Consider the following 17842-nt stretch of genomic DNA (forward strand, 5'->3'; position numbering starts at 1 on the left):
CAGATGATGGAAGTCTTGGTCTGCATTTACTTTTACAACCTAAACCAATCATTGGACAGAATCCATTTCCAACACTGACATGTTGCAGGTTGGAATAACGTTCAGTAAACAACATTTGTATGACAGGCTACGAGAATAGTTTTCTTGGGTGGGTGAACAAGACATACAGAAACTACAACTTGCATTATTTGCTACAAATGATTTTATTGTAGTTGATTCTAAAGCAGGGAAACACTGGCACTCCCAGGCACAGAGGTCACAGACTTACACCAGACCCACTAACAGAGCTTCAGCTATTTGTGTGTTTTCACCCTCCACAGTCTCATTTAATTGGAGATGGGGCTGGTTGGAGAAGCGTTTTTTTAAAACAAAGCCTACCTAAGCCAACAATTTTAGCTGAAACATTTGATGTCAAGTAGGAAGACGCTTGCATTAAAATGACTGGGTGGCTGAAATTTGTATCTTCAGCAGTGGTGGGCCGTCAGGGCCAGCAAGGCCTTCTCTGCTGGCCTAAACTCAGAATCACTGATTTACGTTTTAATATTTTCCCATTAATCATTTTAGATTATTCCTAATAGTCTATGCTCTTCATTTCATAGCGCGTCTCTGGGCTGGGGTGTTTCCAGCAGTGTATGTCTACATTAGAGCTTTTATCCAATCATATTTCAGCCATCATGTGTTGCCAGGGTCAAAAAAATCTGCCCTGAGGCCTTCAGAATCAAAAGTGCAGGCGCCCGTAGCTTAAAACACATCGCAATGAAACTGTTGCTTTAACCAATCAGATTTCGAGTTGGTGACCCCAGGGCCTTCTAGCAGGCGTACGATGACGTTAGTATTTTCACGTCCTCTGATTGGCTGGTCAGAGAGCTTAGCCAAAGCTAGCGATTCTTACCTGTAGCGACCTGCACAAGCTAAAACTTTATCATAATCGTAAGTATTAATAGGAGGAGGAGAAGATGTTCATTTGGTCGCAGATCTACTTAGAAATCCATTTTCAAGGCGGACTTTCCAAGAAAAGCTGGACATTTTGAGGAAATGCCGGCCAACCCCGAAGCTAGCAAGCCTGTCCCAGCCGGGAAAAGGGTTCATCCGCCACTTTCAGGTCAGCAACTACGAGCGGTACCCTCGGCTTACAGGCTCCAAGGAGCAAATTGTGTTGCTGAGAATGTCTGGTGTTGGCAACTGAATGACTCTGTGTTTGGAGCCGAGTCGGTGGTTAGAGTGTTTGGTGACTTGTTGAATTCTTTTAATTGGGTTTCTTGCTTTAGTGATGTCATTCATTCTCGTAACATGAGATACCTGTCTGCGATGCAGCGTCCTGTTATACTGCATTTCTGTATATTATTGATGGTTTCTATAGCCGTGACTTCATAATGATGGTGGTTTGATTCAGGTAGGACGCCACTGAAGGCCCAGGTGTAAAATGAACGGCCTGCCACTGATCTTCAGTATCATCAAACCTCACAGTTACAGGATACTGACAGTAAAACAAAAACAGAACAGTTGTTGCATGTATTAGTTTGGATTTTCTTTTATTAAAACTGCAGCAAGCACAGAAATATAGACGGTAGACCAAAGAAATACACTGATATTAAGCAAATGATCAGGTTGTATTGTATTTTTCCACGTATTGTTCCTGGACAGGCGAAACAGTTCTGCTTTTCCATTTTACATCGGTTCACATTCAAAGAGAAATACTGCAGGTTGGTGGGAGGGAGCGGTGCAATGGCAGCTGTCATGTTTTCTTGTATTGTTTCATTCTTTTTCCGTGATCCAAGAAATGAGAACCTCTCATCAGCCATTTTAATCTCAACTGTCGTATTCTTGTCCTCCCTGCACACTTTTCTCATTTTCCACCATCCTCGCTCCCTTCACTGACTCCCCTCTCCTGCCCCTTTCACCCTCTTTTTTTTTTCCTCACACTATCCCAACTCTTTTCTCCCTCTTTCTTTCTCTGCTCTCCACCTTTCTCTCTGTCAATCACCCCCATTCCCCTCTTCTTCCCCTCTCTTTCTCTTTCTTCTGTCCTAATTGTTTATATACATTAACATTCAAGAAACTAGATAGCTTGGAGCAGGTGACACCCTGTAATTTGACATCCTTGCCTTTCTCCAAGGAAGGAGAGAGATGCAATCTGTGGCAATCTACATTGTGTGTGTGTGTGTGTGTGTGTGTGTGTGTGCGCGTGCAGTGGGTATAATCTGGGGTTGTCACACGGCCCCATGCCACTCTCCGTATGCTAATCAATGAATGAAGCTCTGCAAAGCTCTCGTCTGCCAGCTAAACCCCACACCTCAGTGCTGATATGTCTATTAGCCACATGTCAAACTCCCTCTTTGTTTCTGCCTCCTCCTGTCTCTCCCCACATCTCATTCCCTCCCCTCTCATCCGATCGTTCCTCCTCTCTGTAACTCTGCGCCGTCGTCTCTCTCACCACCTCCTTCAATTCTTTCTCCATACTTTATTGAGCTCTCCTCCCATAACCCTCACTTCCCCTGTGTTCCTCTGCTCCTGAACACTTGCTCTGTACCGACAGTGTTTGCAGATCAAATGTAATTTCACTCTGTACTATTCATTGTTGATGAGAAATGCAGGGCATAATGGCATAGGTGGTGAAGGAAGCTGGTTCGTTAAAGAAAAAAGAACACTGAAAACCATTTATGTAAAAAGAATACCAATTACAGCCTGAGAACCTATTTTTTTTCTTCCGCTTCCTATGGATGGAAATAAAGATAGAAAGATGTGCACATTTTCTAAAGTTTATCAGCCATTTTTGTTGGTTTTTACCAACAGATTGATGAGGTAGGTTATTGGTTTAAATGATGTGTAACTATGTGTAAAGTAGCCTTTAATATTGGGTTTAGTTCTTACACACTTAATAGGAAGGGATGACTTTCCATAGCAGTGCAAAGAAATGTGGCCCTGCTTGCTCTATACATATCGCTGCTCCTCTTTTATAATATTACTCCACTGCAGTATTGTCCTCTGCAACGTCAACCAGTACCAGATGAGATTCAGAGAAACTGTGTGTCATGTAGACAGACATGCTGACAGACAAGTAGAGGAGAGATAAAATGATATGTAGTCATGCATTTGTCTAAATGCTTTTGCAAGCTTCAACACAGACAGACAGACTTGGAGCCAGGCAGACAAGAAGGCAAGCAGACAGTTAAAGGGGCAGTTAGACAGGCAGTCAGCCCTGGCATTTTGCAGCAGATAAGTAAGCTATCAGAGGAGGGGGATAAATAGCAGAGTAAAGATTGGTCCCGGCCCCCTCAGAGAGGAGCGGGGGGCCACAATGCAGGCGTGGTGGGCAGATAGCCCCCTGCTCTCATTATACTCTGCCTAATCCAAAACGATGTTTACTCAGAGAGAGAGAGAGAGAGAAGGGCCACGCTTATCGAAGCCCTGCACAGTCCTCCAAGCGTGTGTGCGAGTGCATGTTTGTGTGCATGTGTGCGTGAGTATGTGTTAAAATGAGCCTATTCCAATGGAAAAAGGGATCAGGAGTGTCTCCAAGGCAGACTCTGTTGGCCAGAATGTCGATGCTTATCACACATTGCCCGGCTCTTGTGGTGAAAGGCAAATAGGCTATCTAAACTGCCTATTCTCAGCATGTGTATTTACCATACCGGCAGATTGATCATTTCATAATTGCTATTGTTATTAACGCACTGCTATTAATAATTTAGGCATTTATAAAATGTGACCTAATCAGGTTAATCTGGGAATGAAGATCCTTAAAGACCACAAAGAATTTAGAAAAATCGGTAGTATTTGATCTCTATTCCTGTTGACTTGTGTTTGCACTGCAGTTTTTCTGCTTCCAATCACCTGGCTGCAGTAGGCATTTGATTAATATACTGCATGATGACATTATTTGATATAGATCTTAGAGTACAGATTTCAGTATCAACAGATTGTGTTGACCAGTACTCTTTTTAGGATTTCTTTCAAGCAATACTCAATGATGAATACATTTTTAATCTTTAAAATGTAGTTGGATAATCATCAAATACTACAAAAATATTACACGACCATGAATCCTTCAACCAAGTAATCTTTAATTTGACCTGATTGACATATTATTAGTATTAGGACTGACAGCCTACATACTGTGTGTATAGTTCATATCCTCACAACCAAGTTGTTTTGTACATAAAGGATTTTAGACATAACTCCTCAGTCAGAGGAAATAAATATTCTTCTTCAACAACAACGTGCAATTCAAACATACTTCTAAGGAGCAGTACTGCAGTTGTGTGTTTTGGTGTACCCGTCGATTCCTCAAAAACATTTTATTTGTTTGTACATTGATGCTGATTTGTATTCAGAGTTTGTTTTAGTATCATCGTAGTTTGTCATATTGTTTATTGGCATTTTTTAACCCCTCAATTACTGGTAGGAACATAAACTAGATGCCGCACAACTCACAAATGCACATATTTTTACCTCAACCCTCTTCAAACCTGTCTCTGTCTTTCTCTTTGACTGTCTCACACACACAACACACACACACACACACACAACACACACACATGCACACATCAGCTCTGTGGTCTTGTGAACTGTGTGTACCCTGTCTAGGCTGTCCAGGGTAATCCTGGCCTCCACTAAAGTAGCCGTGTGAGAGGACAGATTGTCAGTTGATCATGGCCAGCCGAGAGCCTTATCCCTTATTGGATCGGCCATGGAGGAGGCTTAGGAATTATCTGAGGCCTCGCTTAATGTGGAGACGGATCACCGCCAGAGAGCCACGGAGCCTGAAGACACGCTGGGCCTGAGGGGGGAGAAAGACACTGTGTGTGTGTGTGTGAGTGTGAGTGTTTGAACGAAACCAACAGAGAGGTGTGTGTTTGTGTGTATCAGTATGTAATAGTGATAGAGGCACGTGTGTTGTTGTGCGTGCACAAAGCGAATTCATGGCCCACTTAACCCCGTCTTGACACCCCTCTCTCTCTCTCTCTCTCTCTCTCTCTCTCTCTCTGTCTCTCCTTCTTTGGTCTGTTTTTTTGCTGTCCATTTCTGTCCTCATTCCCACTCACCCTTTTTCTATTTCTTACTCCAGTCAGTGTTTTTGTTTTCTTCTTTTCTATCATTCCTCAGCCCGTCTTTCATTTTGCTTTCACAATCTGACTTTCTTCCTCTGTCCTCCTTAACTTTCTCCCTCTTCCTCCCCCTATCTCCAACTTCCCAGCCTATTTTTATCTACACTTTCCTCCTCATTGTCCTTTTGCACTCATTTAAAAGTATTCCCATTTTATTCTTCCAAACTGTTGTTTGTGTTCCTCTGCACTCTGATCATCTCCCTCCTCCTTGTCCATGTCCTGCTCCTTTTTCTCATCCTATCGTTTCTATAGCCCTATACAGCATGATTCTCCCCTCAGCAGGAGACTTGGCAGAGGCTGATGAAATAGAGGCAAAATACAGACATTTTATTTTCCGAAGATAAAAAAAACGGCTAAATCGCTGCGTTGTTAAGGAAAACTGTTGACCAACAGCACATATCGTAGAACCCTCCTGTGTTACTGTAAGTACTGCAGCTAACATCAGTAATGCATAGCACTGTGAATTAAATGGTAAAGAGTGCTTTAACATTTAAAGAGTCTGAAAAGCAAAATATCCTGTTATCTATTAAAGGAAAGTGCTTAGGCTCTGTTTAATGAGTTCTGCTGTTAGCTTAGCTCAGCTTAGCAAGTGAGTTATTTCAGACTGTCTTTCCCCATATAGTACCCAGATTCTCTTCAGATATTGGAAATAGCCCTTTAGCCATCCCTGCTGACTGATCCCTGGCTTTGGAATGCCCCGTGATCCCTCAGAAAGCACTGAAGGATGTGAGTGGGAAGAGGGATGCCTGGTGACCGGGTTATCTTTCTTAACCTGCTGCCACTGTGGCCCAACACCTGGATAAGCAGCAGAAAACGGTGTGATGGATGGGTAATTCCATCCCTGTGCATGTGATTACTGAGAGCTACTGAGGTCAGATTAGTACTGCCATAAGTCTTGGAGTTCCCAGAAGTCTGTCACAGGTCACCAGGCTCTGTAGGGTTTTCCACTGTTTGCAATACTTTTGTTTCAGCATACAGTAGGTATGAGGTATGAGGCAGAAAAAAGGATGCACGTATATTGTGAAAACGTTGAAAAAGTGAAAAGTTAAAAAAGACATAACCCTACAGAATTAAATCTTAAAGCACTGAAAAATTAACAATACAGAAGGCCTGCAAATGAAAGGTTAATCATAATTACTTTTTTCTGTATTGAGATCATGATCAGATTTCAATACTGTTGATCCACCTTTGGAAAATGTTATTTTATTACAGTCGAGCATTTTACATTGCTAGAAAACAGCACTCACATTCATGTTCAAGTGAAAAACCTCTAATGTACAGTAGGTCAAAAAAGGAAGTCCTTCACATGACGTTGAAGTGTCAAAGTAAAGCTATATGTGAATAAAATTAGACTCAATAATAATAATAATAATAATAATAATAATAATACAACAAAATGTAACCACATGACACAAAAGATATGCAAGCCACATAACTGTATCCCTCCATAGAAATTGCAGTTACATTTGCAGGTTACCTGTGAAGAAACTAAAGTGTGCTTGTAATGAGTGCCGGTGATTGGTCAGGCAGCAGCTGAAAACAAAATCATGACTGCAGTTACATATTTTTGAAACAAGTGTGCGGCCCTGTGGCACAGCAGCACAAATCAGCTGCTCCAAAGGGAGAAAAAAGGTTTTCAGCAGAACAGAACAATTGGCAAACCTCCTCATCTACAAAATGAGCACATGTGCAAAAGACATGCAAAGCCATCATACATGGGACATTGACTTTTCAAGAAACACTTCCTTTTATCAGAAGGACTTAACTTTTTGTCTCTCTCACAGGTTTTGATTATTCCTAAACTGACAGTAGCCAGACAGAGGAGAGTTAACAATGTTTCTCACACAGCTCCTCATAAGATGCCCATATGGTTTTCGGAGTAACACCACTGACCAGGTTTAGTGCCTGGGGCCGATAACCATATTAAGCTGATACACACATACACACCCACACACCTACACAGTTTCCTTTTCTCATCTAGTAATTGAAGATGAGAAATAATTTCATTATCCTCAGGAAGAGTAATCTGCTCTCTACTCTTGATCCCTTCATTTCCTACAGTGCACCTCGACCTGGGAGGCGCAGACACACACACACACACACACACACACACACACACACAGGCACCATACAGCACTTATCACACATGCATGCACTCACAGACACACACATAGTTCCTATCACCCTGGGCTATTAATGTTATTGGAGTTGGGGATTAACCATCAGATTCACATATGCTTTACAAAGCTTTATTACTTAGTGCTGTCTGTCTTGCTCTCTCCCACACACATGCATGTGCTCACACACTTACACAGATGCACACACACAGACACATAACTTTGTATTAAAGAAAGTTAACCTGGAAGTGTGGGCACCATTTAGTGTACAGGATTAGGCCCTCAGAAGAGAGTATTAAAACGTGGTAACGTCCATTATTGGTACTGGACTGAACTCTTAACTCCCGCTGCTGTCTTGTGGAATTTTTCTTGATATCATAATCACTGACGGCCTTGAGGTTTAACACATACAGATGCACAATCCCTGTAGGAATGTGCAAAGACCGAGGAAGGAAACAACCTGAAAGAAAGGTACAGTAAGGCGATGTCTAAATTTGCCGCTCACACCTTCCCCTTCAGCTTTAGGGGGTTATGGTGTTACAATAACTCCACCCATGACTTTTACACAACACCAGATGAGTGTGTGGGGGCCCCCACCTCTTTCTTCTTCTGCTTGTGTGGTTACAGGGCAGAGCACACCCTATTTAATGTTGCATTACTACCCTCTACTGTTCATCTGCTCAAGATGTTTTGGGTGGCCTGTAATGTCAAGTGTCATTGTGACACACATCTGTCAACATAGGAGGGAGGGGCTTAATCTGTCATGTCACAGGGGAAAGGTGTGTGGTGGGACACAATTATGTTTTATGTGAACATACAATCAAAAGGTGGTGGGGTTAAAGTTAAACGGGAATGGAAGAATTAGGAAGCTGCTGCAAGGCAGACAATAACCCACACATATACCTATTTTAGGGGATGAACAGGGACTGAATTTGCTTCATTGTCTCTGCCCGGCCCTGCAGCAGAGCAGGGCTTTTAACCGTTTTTTCCTGCCTGCCAGGTAATCAAGGCTTTTTAGTCACCAGGATAAGATAAGTTACACCTCAGGCTTTGTTCTGTACCTGCAGTGACCACAGTCAAATTCAAATTCCACAATAGGACTTGACAAGAGTGTCCAAAATCTATGTCATGGTAAATTGTATTTTTGGTAAATTGCATTCTTGTACATGACGTTGACTGTCTTACTTTTTATGTGTGTGTTTAGATTGATTACAGTATGACCCATATAAGGTTCTGAGCTGGACTTTGAGTGAATTGGCTCTTTTTTTGTCCCCTCGGACGTCATTGCTGTAGCTTAATTTCAAGTGTAGCGGTGGTATAAAGTTTTCCGTTTTGTGTAACAAGTGCCTGGCTGAAGAGAAATAACAGATGAAATTTAAAAACCTTATTTAAGCCTAGCGTGTCTTGACACTCTCTAGACACACAGTACAGCCACTCTGGCTGTCAGTGTTGTTTTATTTCAGTTGAACATTTTACATGGCCAGAAAACTGCCTTCGCTTTCACGTTTAAATAATAAATAGGTCATAAAAGGACGTCCTTCACATGAAGTTGAGGTGTCAAAGTGAAGCTATATGTGAATAAAATTAGACTCAGTAATAATATTAATGATGATAATAATAATACAACAAAATGTAACCAAAACACAAAGATCAACACAAACACAAAAGATGTGCAAACCACACAACTGTATCCCTTCATAGAAATTGTAGTTACATTTGAAGGTTACCTGTGAAGAAACTAAAGTGCTTGTAATGAGTGCCGGTGATTGGTCAGGCAGCAGCTGAAAACAAAATCATGACTGCAGTTACATATTTTTGTATAAGTGTGCGGCCCTGTGGCACAGCAGCACAAACCAGCCGCTCCAAAGGGAGAAAAAAGATTTGCAAAAGAACAATTGGCAAACCTCCTCACCTGCTAAATGAGCACATGTGCAAAAAACATACAAAGCCACCGTACATGGTCATGGTACTTGGGATTTACTTTTTAAGAAACACATTTTCTTTTATCAGAAGGACTTAACTTTTGACACTTTTGATACTCTGGCTGTCATTGTATTTGTGTGTGTGTGCTGTCAGGCCAAAACGTAGAAAGTGTGTTTTTTTCTAATGGGGAAAAGGAATATTTGGACATTTTATCAATAGGCATTATTAAATCCTGCTTGCTTGAGCTAATCTTGGCGGACCGGAGCGAGGCGAAAGAGAGAGAGCGAGAGAGAGAGCGGGTGAGAGAGGCTGACACAGAGAGGGAGAGTGAGAGCGCAGTGATGTCTGCCCCATGAGGTGAAGAGAGACCGCCTGTAATCCGCTTATTATATCGACTACCACCTTCTCTCTCTCCTCTTCTAACCCTCCCTCCCTCCCCAGTTTTCTCTCGTTACCTCGCTCATTTTCTATCTGTCTCCCTCCCTCACTTGCTTTCTCCAACTCATCCTATATTCCCTCATTCTCTTTTCTCAACAACTCCTTCATATAAGCACACACACATACACATACAGAGGCGTATGTGCACACCAACACACACAGACGACGCCAAGCCGAGTCTCCTTGTTCAAAGCCAGAAGCAAAAAGCTGAAGTTTTATTCAAATGAATGTTTACTTTTTCTACTGCCAAGATGTGTGTGTGTGTGTGCGTGTGTCTGTGTGTGTGTTGAGAGACAGAGGGAAAATAGCACCAAGCATGCAAGTGTGTGCGCGTTAGTGTGTGTTACATGCACGGCAGAAGGAGAAGGGCTGACAGTAGGTGATAAGCCAGACAGGCCTGCATGCTGTGATTATCACCCACCGGACCCCTTGTCACACACACATTCAAACACACACACACACACACACACACACACACACACACACACACACACACACACACTTGCATACACAGTGCCCAATGAGAGAGTGTGTTGCAAGGATTTAGGATAGACAGACTGACAGACAGACAGAGAAGCCTTGGATCACAGGCAAGGTGGAAACCACAAGAGAAGCAAATGAACACACACTGGAAAGCACAATACATCCAATTATGTTTCACTGAACACTCATTGTTTTATATGGATTTTATATCAATATTAAGGTTTTTTGATGTTGAGCCACTGTAGTCAAAGCACTTTGTCACACAAGGGATTCTATATAAATGTCTGCAAATACATATCTTGCTGAAATGGATAAAGATCAGTAACTGAGCCTCTAACTCTTTCTCTGTCTCTCTCTGACTCACTCAGGTGTGTGGCCATCTGAAGAGGTGATGGCTCATTACTGTCTGCAGCAACGTCGCATCTTCAAGTGAGTCATTCCTTCCTTGAAACTTGCTCACACCATCGTCAAAAGACTCAACTGCTTCATCAATAATACAAGGGCCACAGCTTTGATTAATCGCATTGATCGGCATTTGCAGCATTGTTTTTCAGGTTTAAATGTTGAAACTTTATTGCATTGTGGACAAATTCAGTCATTCAGAGAGATGTTTGGCAGCACGTAATGGCCTTTCTGCCACATTTGATTTCACAAGAAACCTGCTGCATGACAGGAAATTGCTTCATAGAACAAATCAGGAAGAGGGCCATCATCCCTCCTTTGCAAACTTATTCGAAACATTGCATTTGTTGTAATGAGATATTGTGGAACTACAGTGGAGAAAGCATGTTTGAAAATTCACTTCGAAAGTGTTTCTCCTCTTCAGTGAAATTAAAGAGAAAATTGAAAACACAAATTGCAAGCAGGGAGGTGGAGGGAGGTAAAATAGCAGCATCCTTGGAAATACTAACACACAGCTGTTGTGAGATAATGTTATCCATCTAACATTTTATCATATATAATTATGCCAAAGTATATCAATTCTTCTAGATTTAACTTGTTAGTCTACTATGTTTTAAAAGTATTAGCTCATAAATTTACTTATCAGAGAACATGTCAGCACAGCTTCTCTCCCGCAGTAAATGCAGGTTACTCGTGTCATTCTGTACCTTTCCATGCCACGCTGTGTTGTTTTGTGTTGCTCTTTCCCCTGCTCCCGTTTGCTGAGCACTGGCCTGCCCTGCGGCACAGGGCTGAAAAGCACCCAGGCACCTTTGATTTCCACTCAAGGTGGAACGTCACCCTTTGATTTCCTGTTTTAACATTCAAGAGGTGGGAGGCGAGGAGGAGAGGGGTATTGATCAGAGCAGCGTAGTGAAGGTCAGCAAGAGAGGGAGGGAGGCACGGAGGGATGAAAGAGGACAGGGGTAGAGATGGAGGAGACGGGGAGATGAAAGGAGGAAGAGGATGGAGAGAGGGGTTGAATGAGCATGCAAGCAACAGGACGCTGTGTGTGTGTGTGTGTGTGTGTGTGTGTGTGTGTGTGTGTGTTTTCTCAGATTCCCGCTGATTGAGCTTGTGCTTCTCAATGTTCAGTATTCAGCTTTCAGGTTGATGGTTGAATTGATATTTCTTACCCTGCTGTGTTTTCTGTGTGTGTATGTGCAGGTTTGTATGATAGCATGCGCGTGTGTGAGTGTGTATATATACATCTGTGTGCATCTGCTGCACTGTCTGTGCCTGGGTGTGTGCGTTTGTGTGTATGTATGTGTTAGTGCTAAACTACTAGGTTTGGTTCAGGAAGGTTAATCTCACTCCCACTCTTTTCTCTCTACCTCTCTGTCTCTCAGGGGTGCAGTGTGTGAGTTAGGAGGAGGTATGACTTGTCTTGCTGGGCTCATGGTAAGTGACCCACACACACACACACACGCCTACACACAGATTTTTGCATGAGAAGTGGCTTCCCTGATGAAATTGACCCTCACCAATCAATACACAAACAGCATGGGCACACAGTATCCATACCTATACATATACATTCGCTTCTTGTGTTTGTGTATGTGTGCATGCTCACTGTTTACCTGTATTAAATTAACAGTAAGTCGCCTATGTACTCTTCAGTGTCTACCACCTTAGGCCAAATTCACAGAGCATGTTATGCTTATTGTTAGCTCCTAACTGGCTGAATAATTCCTACAATTAAGATAATATAAGGTAAGAAGAGTAGTAAATGGTAACACCTGTGCGTAGTAGAATAAAAATAAAGTAACAAAACATACTTAAAAGCAAGTAGCAATGAAAGTAAGTGACAATAAAATGAAATACAGTTATATCGAATGTGGAAAATAGGACGAAATATATATATAGGACATCCTATATAGGACGAATATGAATGAGTAATATTGAATGTGATATTGAAATAAAAAATATTGCACATATATTGATATCATTGATCTTGCTGTCCGATATTTCAGCTGCCCTTGTAGAAGAGGGTAGAGTTATGTCGTTTGATGGCCACTGGTAGAAAAGTCCTCCTGTGGCGTTATGTGGTGCACCCTGGTAGTGTCAGTTTATGCCTGAAGGTGCTCTGATATGACGCCAGTGTGGCATTCAGGTGATGTGATGTGTACAAGAGTAATTTACGATGTGTATGTGACACACCGATGCCTTAATTGTTGGTATGGTAACAGCATTTGCACGTATCGCTATGTTTTTTTATGCTGAATTTTGCCATACAGACTGGGTGTAGCAAGGTCAACTGCACATTTTATCTTAGCTTAAGAGTTCTCTGCTTAGTGGAAACTGCTCTCAGCAACATTGTTAAACGCCTTAAGATTCAGCTAGTAACTTGGTAAGATGAAAAACTTTGAATATGGTCCAGTCTTCTTTCAATACCAGGCTATAGAATCGATTTGCATAAGCAATCAACCTCACATTTGATTGCATGAAAACCAGAATCACACAAAACATAGTGTAGGCGAGTATTGATGCATCTTATCAGAGCACCTGGTACTTGCCTACCAGGACACTGGTTTTTGCTGGATGAATGGAAAATTGTAATTAACGCAGCATAAATACTTGCAGAACACTGTCTGAATATTGCAGATTTGATATGGATAGTAAAACATGTGCTGGCAGCTTTTTTCCCAAACAGTTTAATGTTTTCAGAATTTGATGCGAAGCCAGCTTTTAGGATTAACAGGATTATTTTTGTATAAGATATAATTATTATAATATGCTTTTCCATTTTGTTTATCAGCACACTGACACAATCAATCACCAGACAACCTGGGTAGTGACACCTACCTACATGAACTAACTTGGGTCTGAAAAGCTGTCTTGTATTGACGCACGCTCACAAACACGCACGCACACACACACACACACACACACACACACACACACACACACACACACGCACGCACGCACGCACGCACGCACACACACACACACACACACAGATATACTGCAGTCTGTCAGCCATAGGGTTTATTAGCCAGGGTCTTAAGGGCCCCTCCACATAGCAGGCGTCAGTGTCCCATCGATCTGCTAGATGCCATTCTGTGCTGCGTGTGTGTGTGTGTGTGAGAGAGAGAGAGAGAGAGAGAGAGACTGGTTTTATCTCTAGGCAGTCAATACACCATGTTTTGACATTGGCGGCTTCAGATGGAGTCCTTCCTTCACACCTCTCCTTCTCCTGATCCTCCCATCATCCGACACTGACACCACATTCAAGTTTATTATCTGTTGTTTACCTGAACAGTTAATTAATTATTGTTGCATTACTTCTCTTTCTTCCTACCAACTTTTTGTCATTCATTCACACCCCCCCCCAATTGCTTATTTTCTGTTCTGTACCATTTTCAATGCCGTCTTCCTTTCGTACACATCCTTGAGCAGTGTTCTGTTAAAATGCTATCCAAATATCAAGATAATATTAAATGTAATTTGTCATCCTCATGGCGACGGCCTCGACCAAACCCACCCCAGGAAGCGTCCATCCATAATACATAATGCCACAATACATAATGCCATAGTACATAATGCCATGGATAAATGCTGTGATTATCAAATAGCTAAGCCGGAAAGTTCATTCACCCTAAAAATAAAGATCTGTATGTTCTGGGAAGAATAAAGCAAATTTCATCATAAAATCAGAAACAAATGTTCTACTCAACCATGTAAAGCTGCCATAGTTAAAATGTTTTAATTGCTTTTAAGACAAAAACTCTACGGCAAATGCTTAAATCCATTACGTGTGAAACTGTGACAAAAAAATATACCAATATTCAAGTCAAGCTAAATAGCATTGTAACAAGTGAAGCTGAGAAAAATGTGATCATCCTCAATGACTCACCTGTTGTCTCTGCTAATACTTTGGCTGTCAAGTTTAGTGCCCTATCACCTCTCCACGACTTCATACTGCCGCACTCCACTTGTTTTTCCTATCTGAGACAAAGTAATGAATTTTGCGTTGAATGATACTCCACCAGACAGATGGACATATTATCAAATGACACTTATTAGCAAGTGTATAAATATAACACGTTTTTCAGCTCAAACAAAAATATGATGTTCATCCATGCCTTTCAGAACAGCACATAGTCACACTTTCCAATTTGACACTATCGTCATTTGTCAGTGGCTTTCAAAACCGTGACCAATCACAAAACTAAATCTATTTTATGATGTGACAACACTATGGTAAAGGTTTGATTAGGTTTAGGGAAAGATAATAATCTGAAAGTACTTTGCTAAGGTTAGGAAAACATTATACGAGTAGCTTTGTTGTCATTAAGTTAATTAATTTACATGATTTTATAACTTCATTAAGTTAGTTGAGGTTATGGAACAATCGTGATCATGCTTAAAAGAAGCAAGTTTTGATATCAGGTTAGCTACTTCACAGCAGCATACAGAGTTTGACATTATGATAATCTTTGTTTCGATTAAGATGTTTCTCAACATTGATATAGCCTGAGTGGTGGGTTATTACTCCTGGGTTGCAAGGTTGAGCTCATGATCTTTCAGCTGGATGCTCTGGTTCAGCCTGGGGGTCCCTTCCTCCATTTGAGCAGATGGTGGGACGCACAGCACTCAGTGACCCCCTCGCACCCCCTGCAGGGCTTTAACATGTGTGTGTGTCTGTGTGAGTTCATGTGTGTCAAAGCGTGCATGCATGTGTGTATGTTTTGTTTATTCCAAAAATGTCCATACCCTTGATATGTATTTTCTATATGCCATATGAGTCAAGATTACATTGAATCAGCCATATTGGATTTATGTGCATACCAGCACAATAGCCACTTGCACTTACACTCACCCATGGGTATATGCACACACACACACTCCTGAACAGAAATTGACAGCCTGACACACACATGCTGATATAAAAAAAGAGAAAAGAGAATGTGAAAAGATGAGGTTATAGTAAAGCACACACCTCTCTATCTATATCTTCCTCACACAGAGACTCACAGCGCAGCACAAAGCTGTCTATCCATTCTCCTGTCTCCCTCCCTCTCCCTCTCTTTCTCTTCCTCTCACACATTCTGCTCTGCAAAGTTATATGAAGGGCATCAGGCAGGCCCGGCGAGCCGAGTGCAGAGTGACAGCGGTGAACGGAGTGATGGCTCGGCCCGATAAACACCCAGCGTCAAATGAAAAGGCTCTGCGCTTGCCATCATCCCCTGTCACAATGCAATTACTGAACAGAGTGATAGCAAGATAGCAGCCCCCACCGCTAGCCACAATGATAAAAGTATTGACTGATTTGATTGAATGATTAAAATAATGCAGACATAAAAATGGGGTGAAGATAGAGAGGGAAATGGCAGGGAGGAGAGGGAGCAATACAGAGAGAGGGTGGGGCGGGCTGGGCTGCTGAAGCTTTGTAGATATGGTTATGTCATTATTGTGTGTGTGTGTGTGTGTGTGTGTGTGTTCAGATGTTTGCTTCATCTAAGGGTGCTTTTGGTTTTGTTCTTTTGTTCTGTGTTGTTTCATTTCTCTGTCTCTTTCCTGTCTCTGTGTCTCTCAGGTTGCCATTTGTGCTGACGTGAAAGAAGTTCTGCTATCAGATGGGAACGAGAAGTCCATTCAGAGTATCCTTTCATCGTCCTCTCTCCTTCTCTTTTTGTCTATCTCTCTATCTCTGCCTCATTTATTTCGCTCACATACATGCATTCATATGGATTTATTTAAGTGCAAACTTTCTTTTATTGGGGTTTCAGTGAGAAAATGTGTTTCTTGTTTGCGCATTCCCGCACACAGAAATCCCACATGAATTCAGAACATGTGATTTGACAATGATTACTTGACAACCTCCCTTCATGAAGATTATAAGGTTCAGTTTTTGTTTGAAACTATTTTAAAGAGGTATTTATTCAATGTAATGGTCATTTTGGTGGCTGCAGTTTGTAGTGCTGCTACAGGACTGTTGTATTAGACTACGTGAGTTTCAGCTCTCAGTATCTTAAACAAAAAGTGGACTGTGTGCTGTCACCTTGGTGTTTCAGCCTTGAAATCAGAGATTGGGCTAGAGTAAGAATAGCTATCCACCTATTTTATCTTTTAGGCAAAAGCAGCAGATGGAGTACCCACAGTGACAAATACACAGTACCAGCGCTCAACATGGCATCTACCAATCCTAGCTGCCCACAATGCCATGTTAAGAGCTCAGTAATTGCCATCCTGTCAGATTTTGTTTGAGACTTCATCTAATGCTAAGGCTAGGGTTAAGGCTTGATGAGTGTTTTAGAAACAGGAATAATCAAGGTTTGTTTAAAATGTTTTTTTTGTGTAGTTAAGGTTTAGGCCTATAATTATGTTTTTAGGACAAATCTTTAGGTGAGATTCTTTGGCAACACTTGTTCTGTGAGTGGGTTATTGATCAACTCTGTCAGCTTGCAAACCGCCTTGCTCTTCTTTTCTACCCATGTTACGTGTCTTCCTGATGATCTCTTTTGTCTTCTTTCATCTTTCTTGTCCTTTTTCTCCCATCCTCCCAGATCTTGCTTTATTCACTCAACTTAACAGACAAGAAAAAGGAGCACTGACTTGCTACAGTTGTTTCACAAAAGCAGGAAATATAAATACACATTTCTTCCTCATTGACTGATATGGCACTTTCCATATTTAGCTGCGCTTACAATATCTCTGTCTCATCCGGCTACAATGCTCCTTTACTGATCACAATAAGACCAAACAATAACATTATGAAGCCTGTAAAATGCACACACACACTTGGGCACACAAACAATGCACCATTGACCGGCTGCTTTGTTTCACAGAACAAACACATAGAGAGAATTGTAAGTGAAATCATAGCGAGAATGGATCGAACACACACAGAAAGAGAGAGGGAGGGTTGAGAAAGACAGATCATTTGTTCTGGGCTCCGCCAATTTGGCCCATTCACATACTGCAGGCACTGTGTGGCATTTCCTCTCACTGAGGAATCTGTTGGTTGTAGCCTTGTGCTAATGGCCACTGTTTGTCTTACATGTCCTTATTGTGCGGCAAGAGTTACAATGGAAAGAGATAATGGGCCGTGATATGGCTCAATTTTATACAGTGAAATAGATGAGAAGATATGTGGAGAAATAAGCTGTGAATAGAGAACATGCAGATATACTGTATCCAGAGATTTTTTCTTTTTCTTAGAAGTTGTTGACCTCATTTATAGTGCAGAAACACACACAAATACACACCATAAGAGGAGAGTCACTGTCGCTGTGACCTTGAATACTCTTGCTGAAAATCAATTGAAATGTTCCATTAAGAATGATTGATGCATGTCATTGGCTGGTACTTGTCTACTTCAAGTGATGG

The 17842-nt window shown here is 41.6% G+C and overlaps 1 protein-coding gene across 1 annotated transcript in view; it reads left to right on the forward strand.

The window, feature by feature from the left end:
- camkmt (calmodulin-lysine N-methyltransferase) overlaps positions 1-17842 on the forward strand; it is a 105531-nt gene that overhangs the window by 63289 nt on the left and 24400 nt on the right. Inside the window, exons 4-6 of the mRNA XM_070840849.1 lie at positions 10438-10498; positions 11860-11911; positions 16050-16113. Coding sequence (XP_070696950.1) covers positions 10438-10498; positions 11860-11911; positions 16050-16113 — 177 coding nt within the window. The remainder of the gene's footprint in view (positions 1-10437; positions 10499-11859; positions 11912-16049; positions 16114-17842) is intronic.

The sequence above is a fragment of the Pempheris klunzingeri genome, chromosome 12, assembly GCF_042242105.1.
Source record: "Pempheris klunzingeri isolate RE-2024b chromosome 12, fPemKlu1.hap1, whole genome shotgun sequence".
Taxonomy (NCBI): domain Eukaryota; kingdom Metazoa; phylum Chordata; class Actinopteri; order Acropomatiformes; family Pempheridae; genus Pempheris; species Pempheris klunzingeri.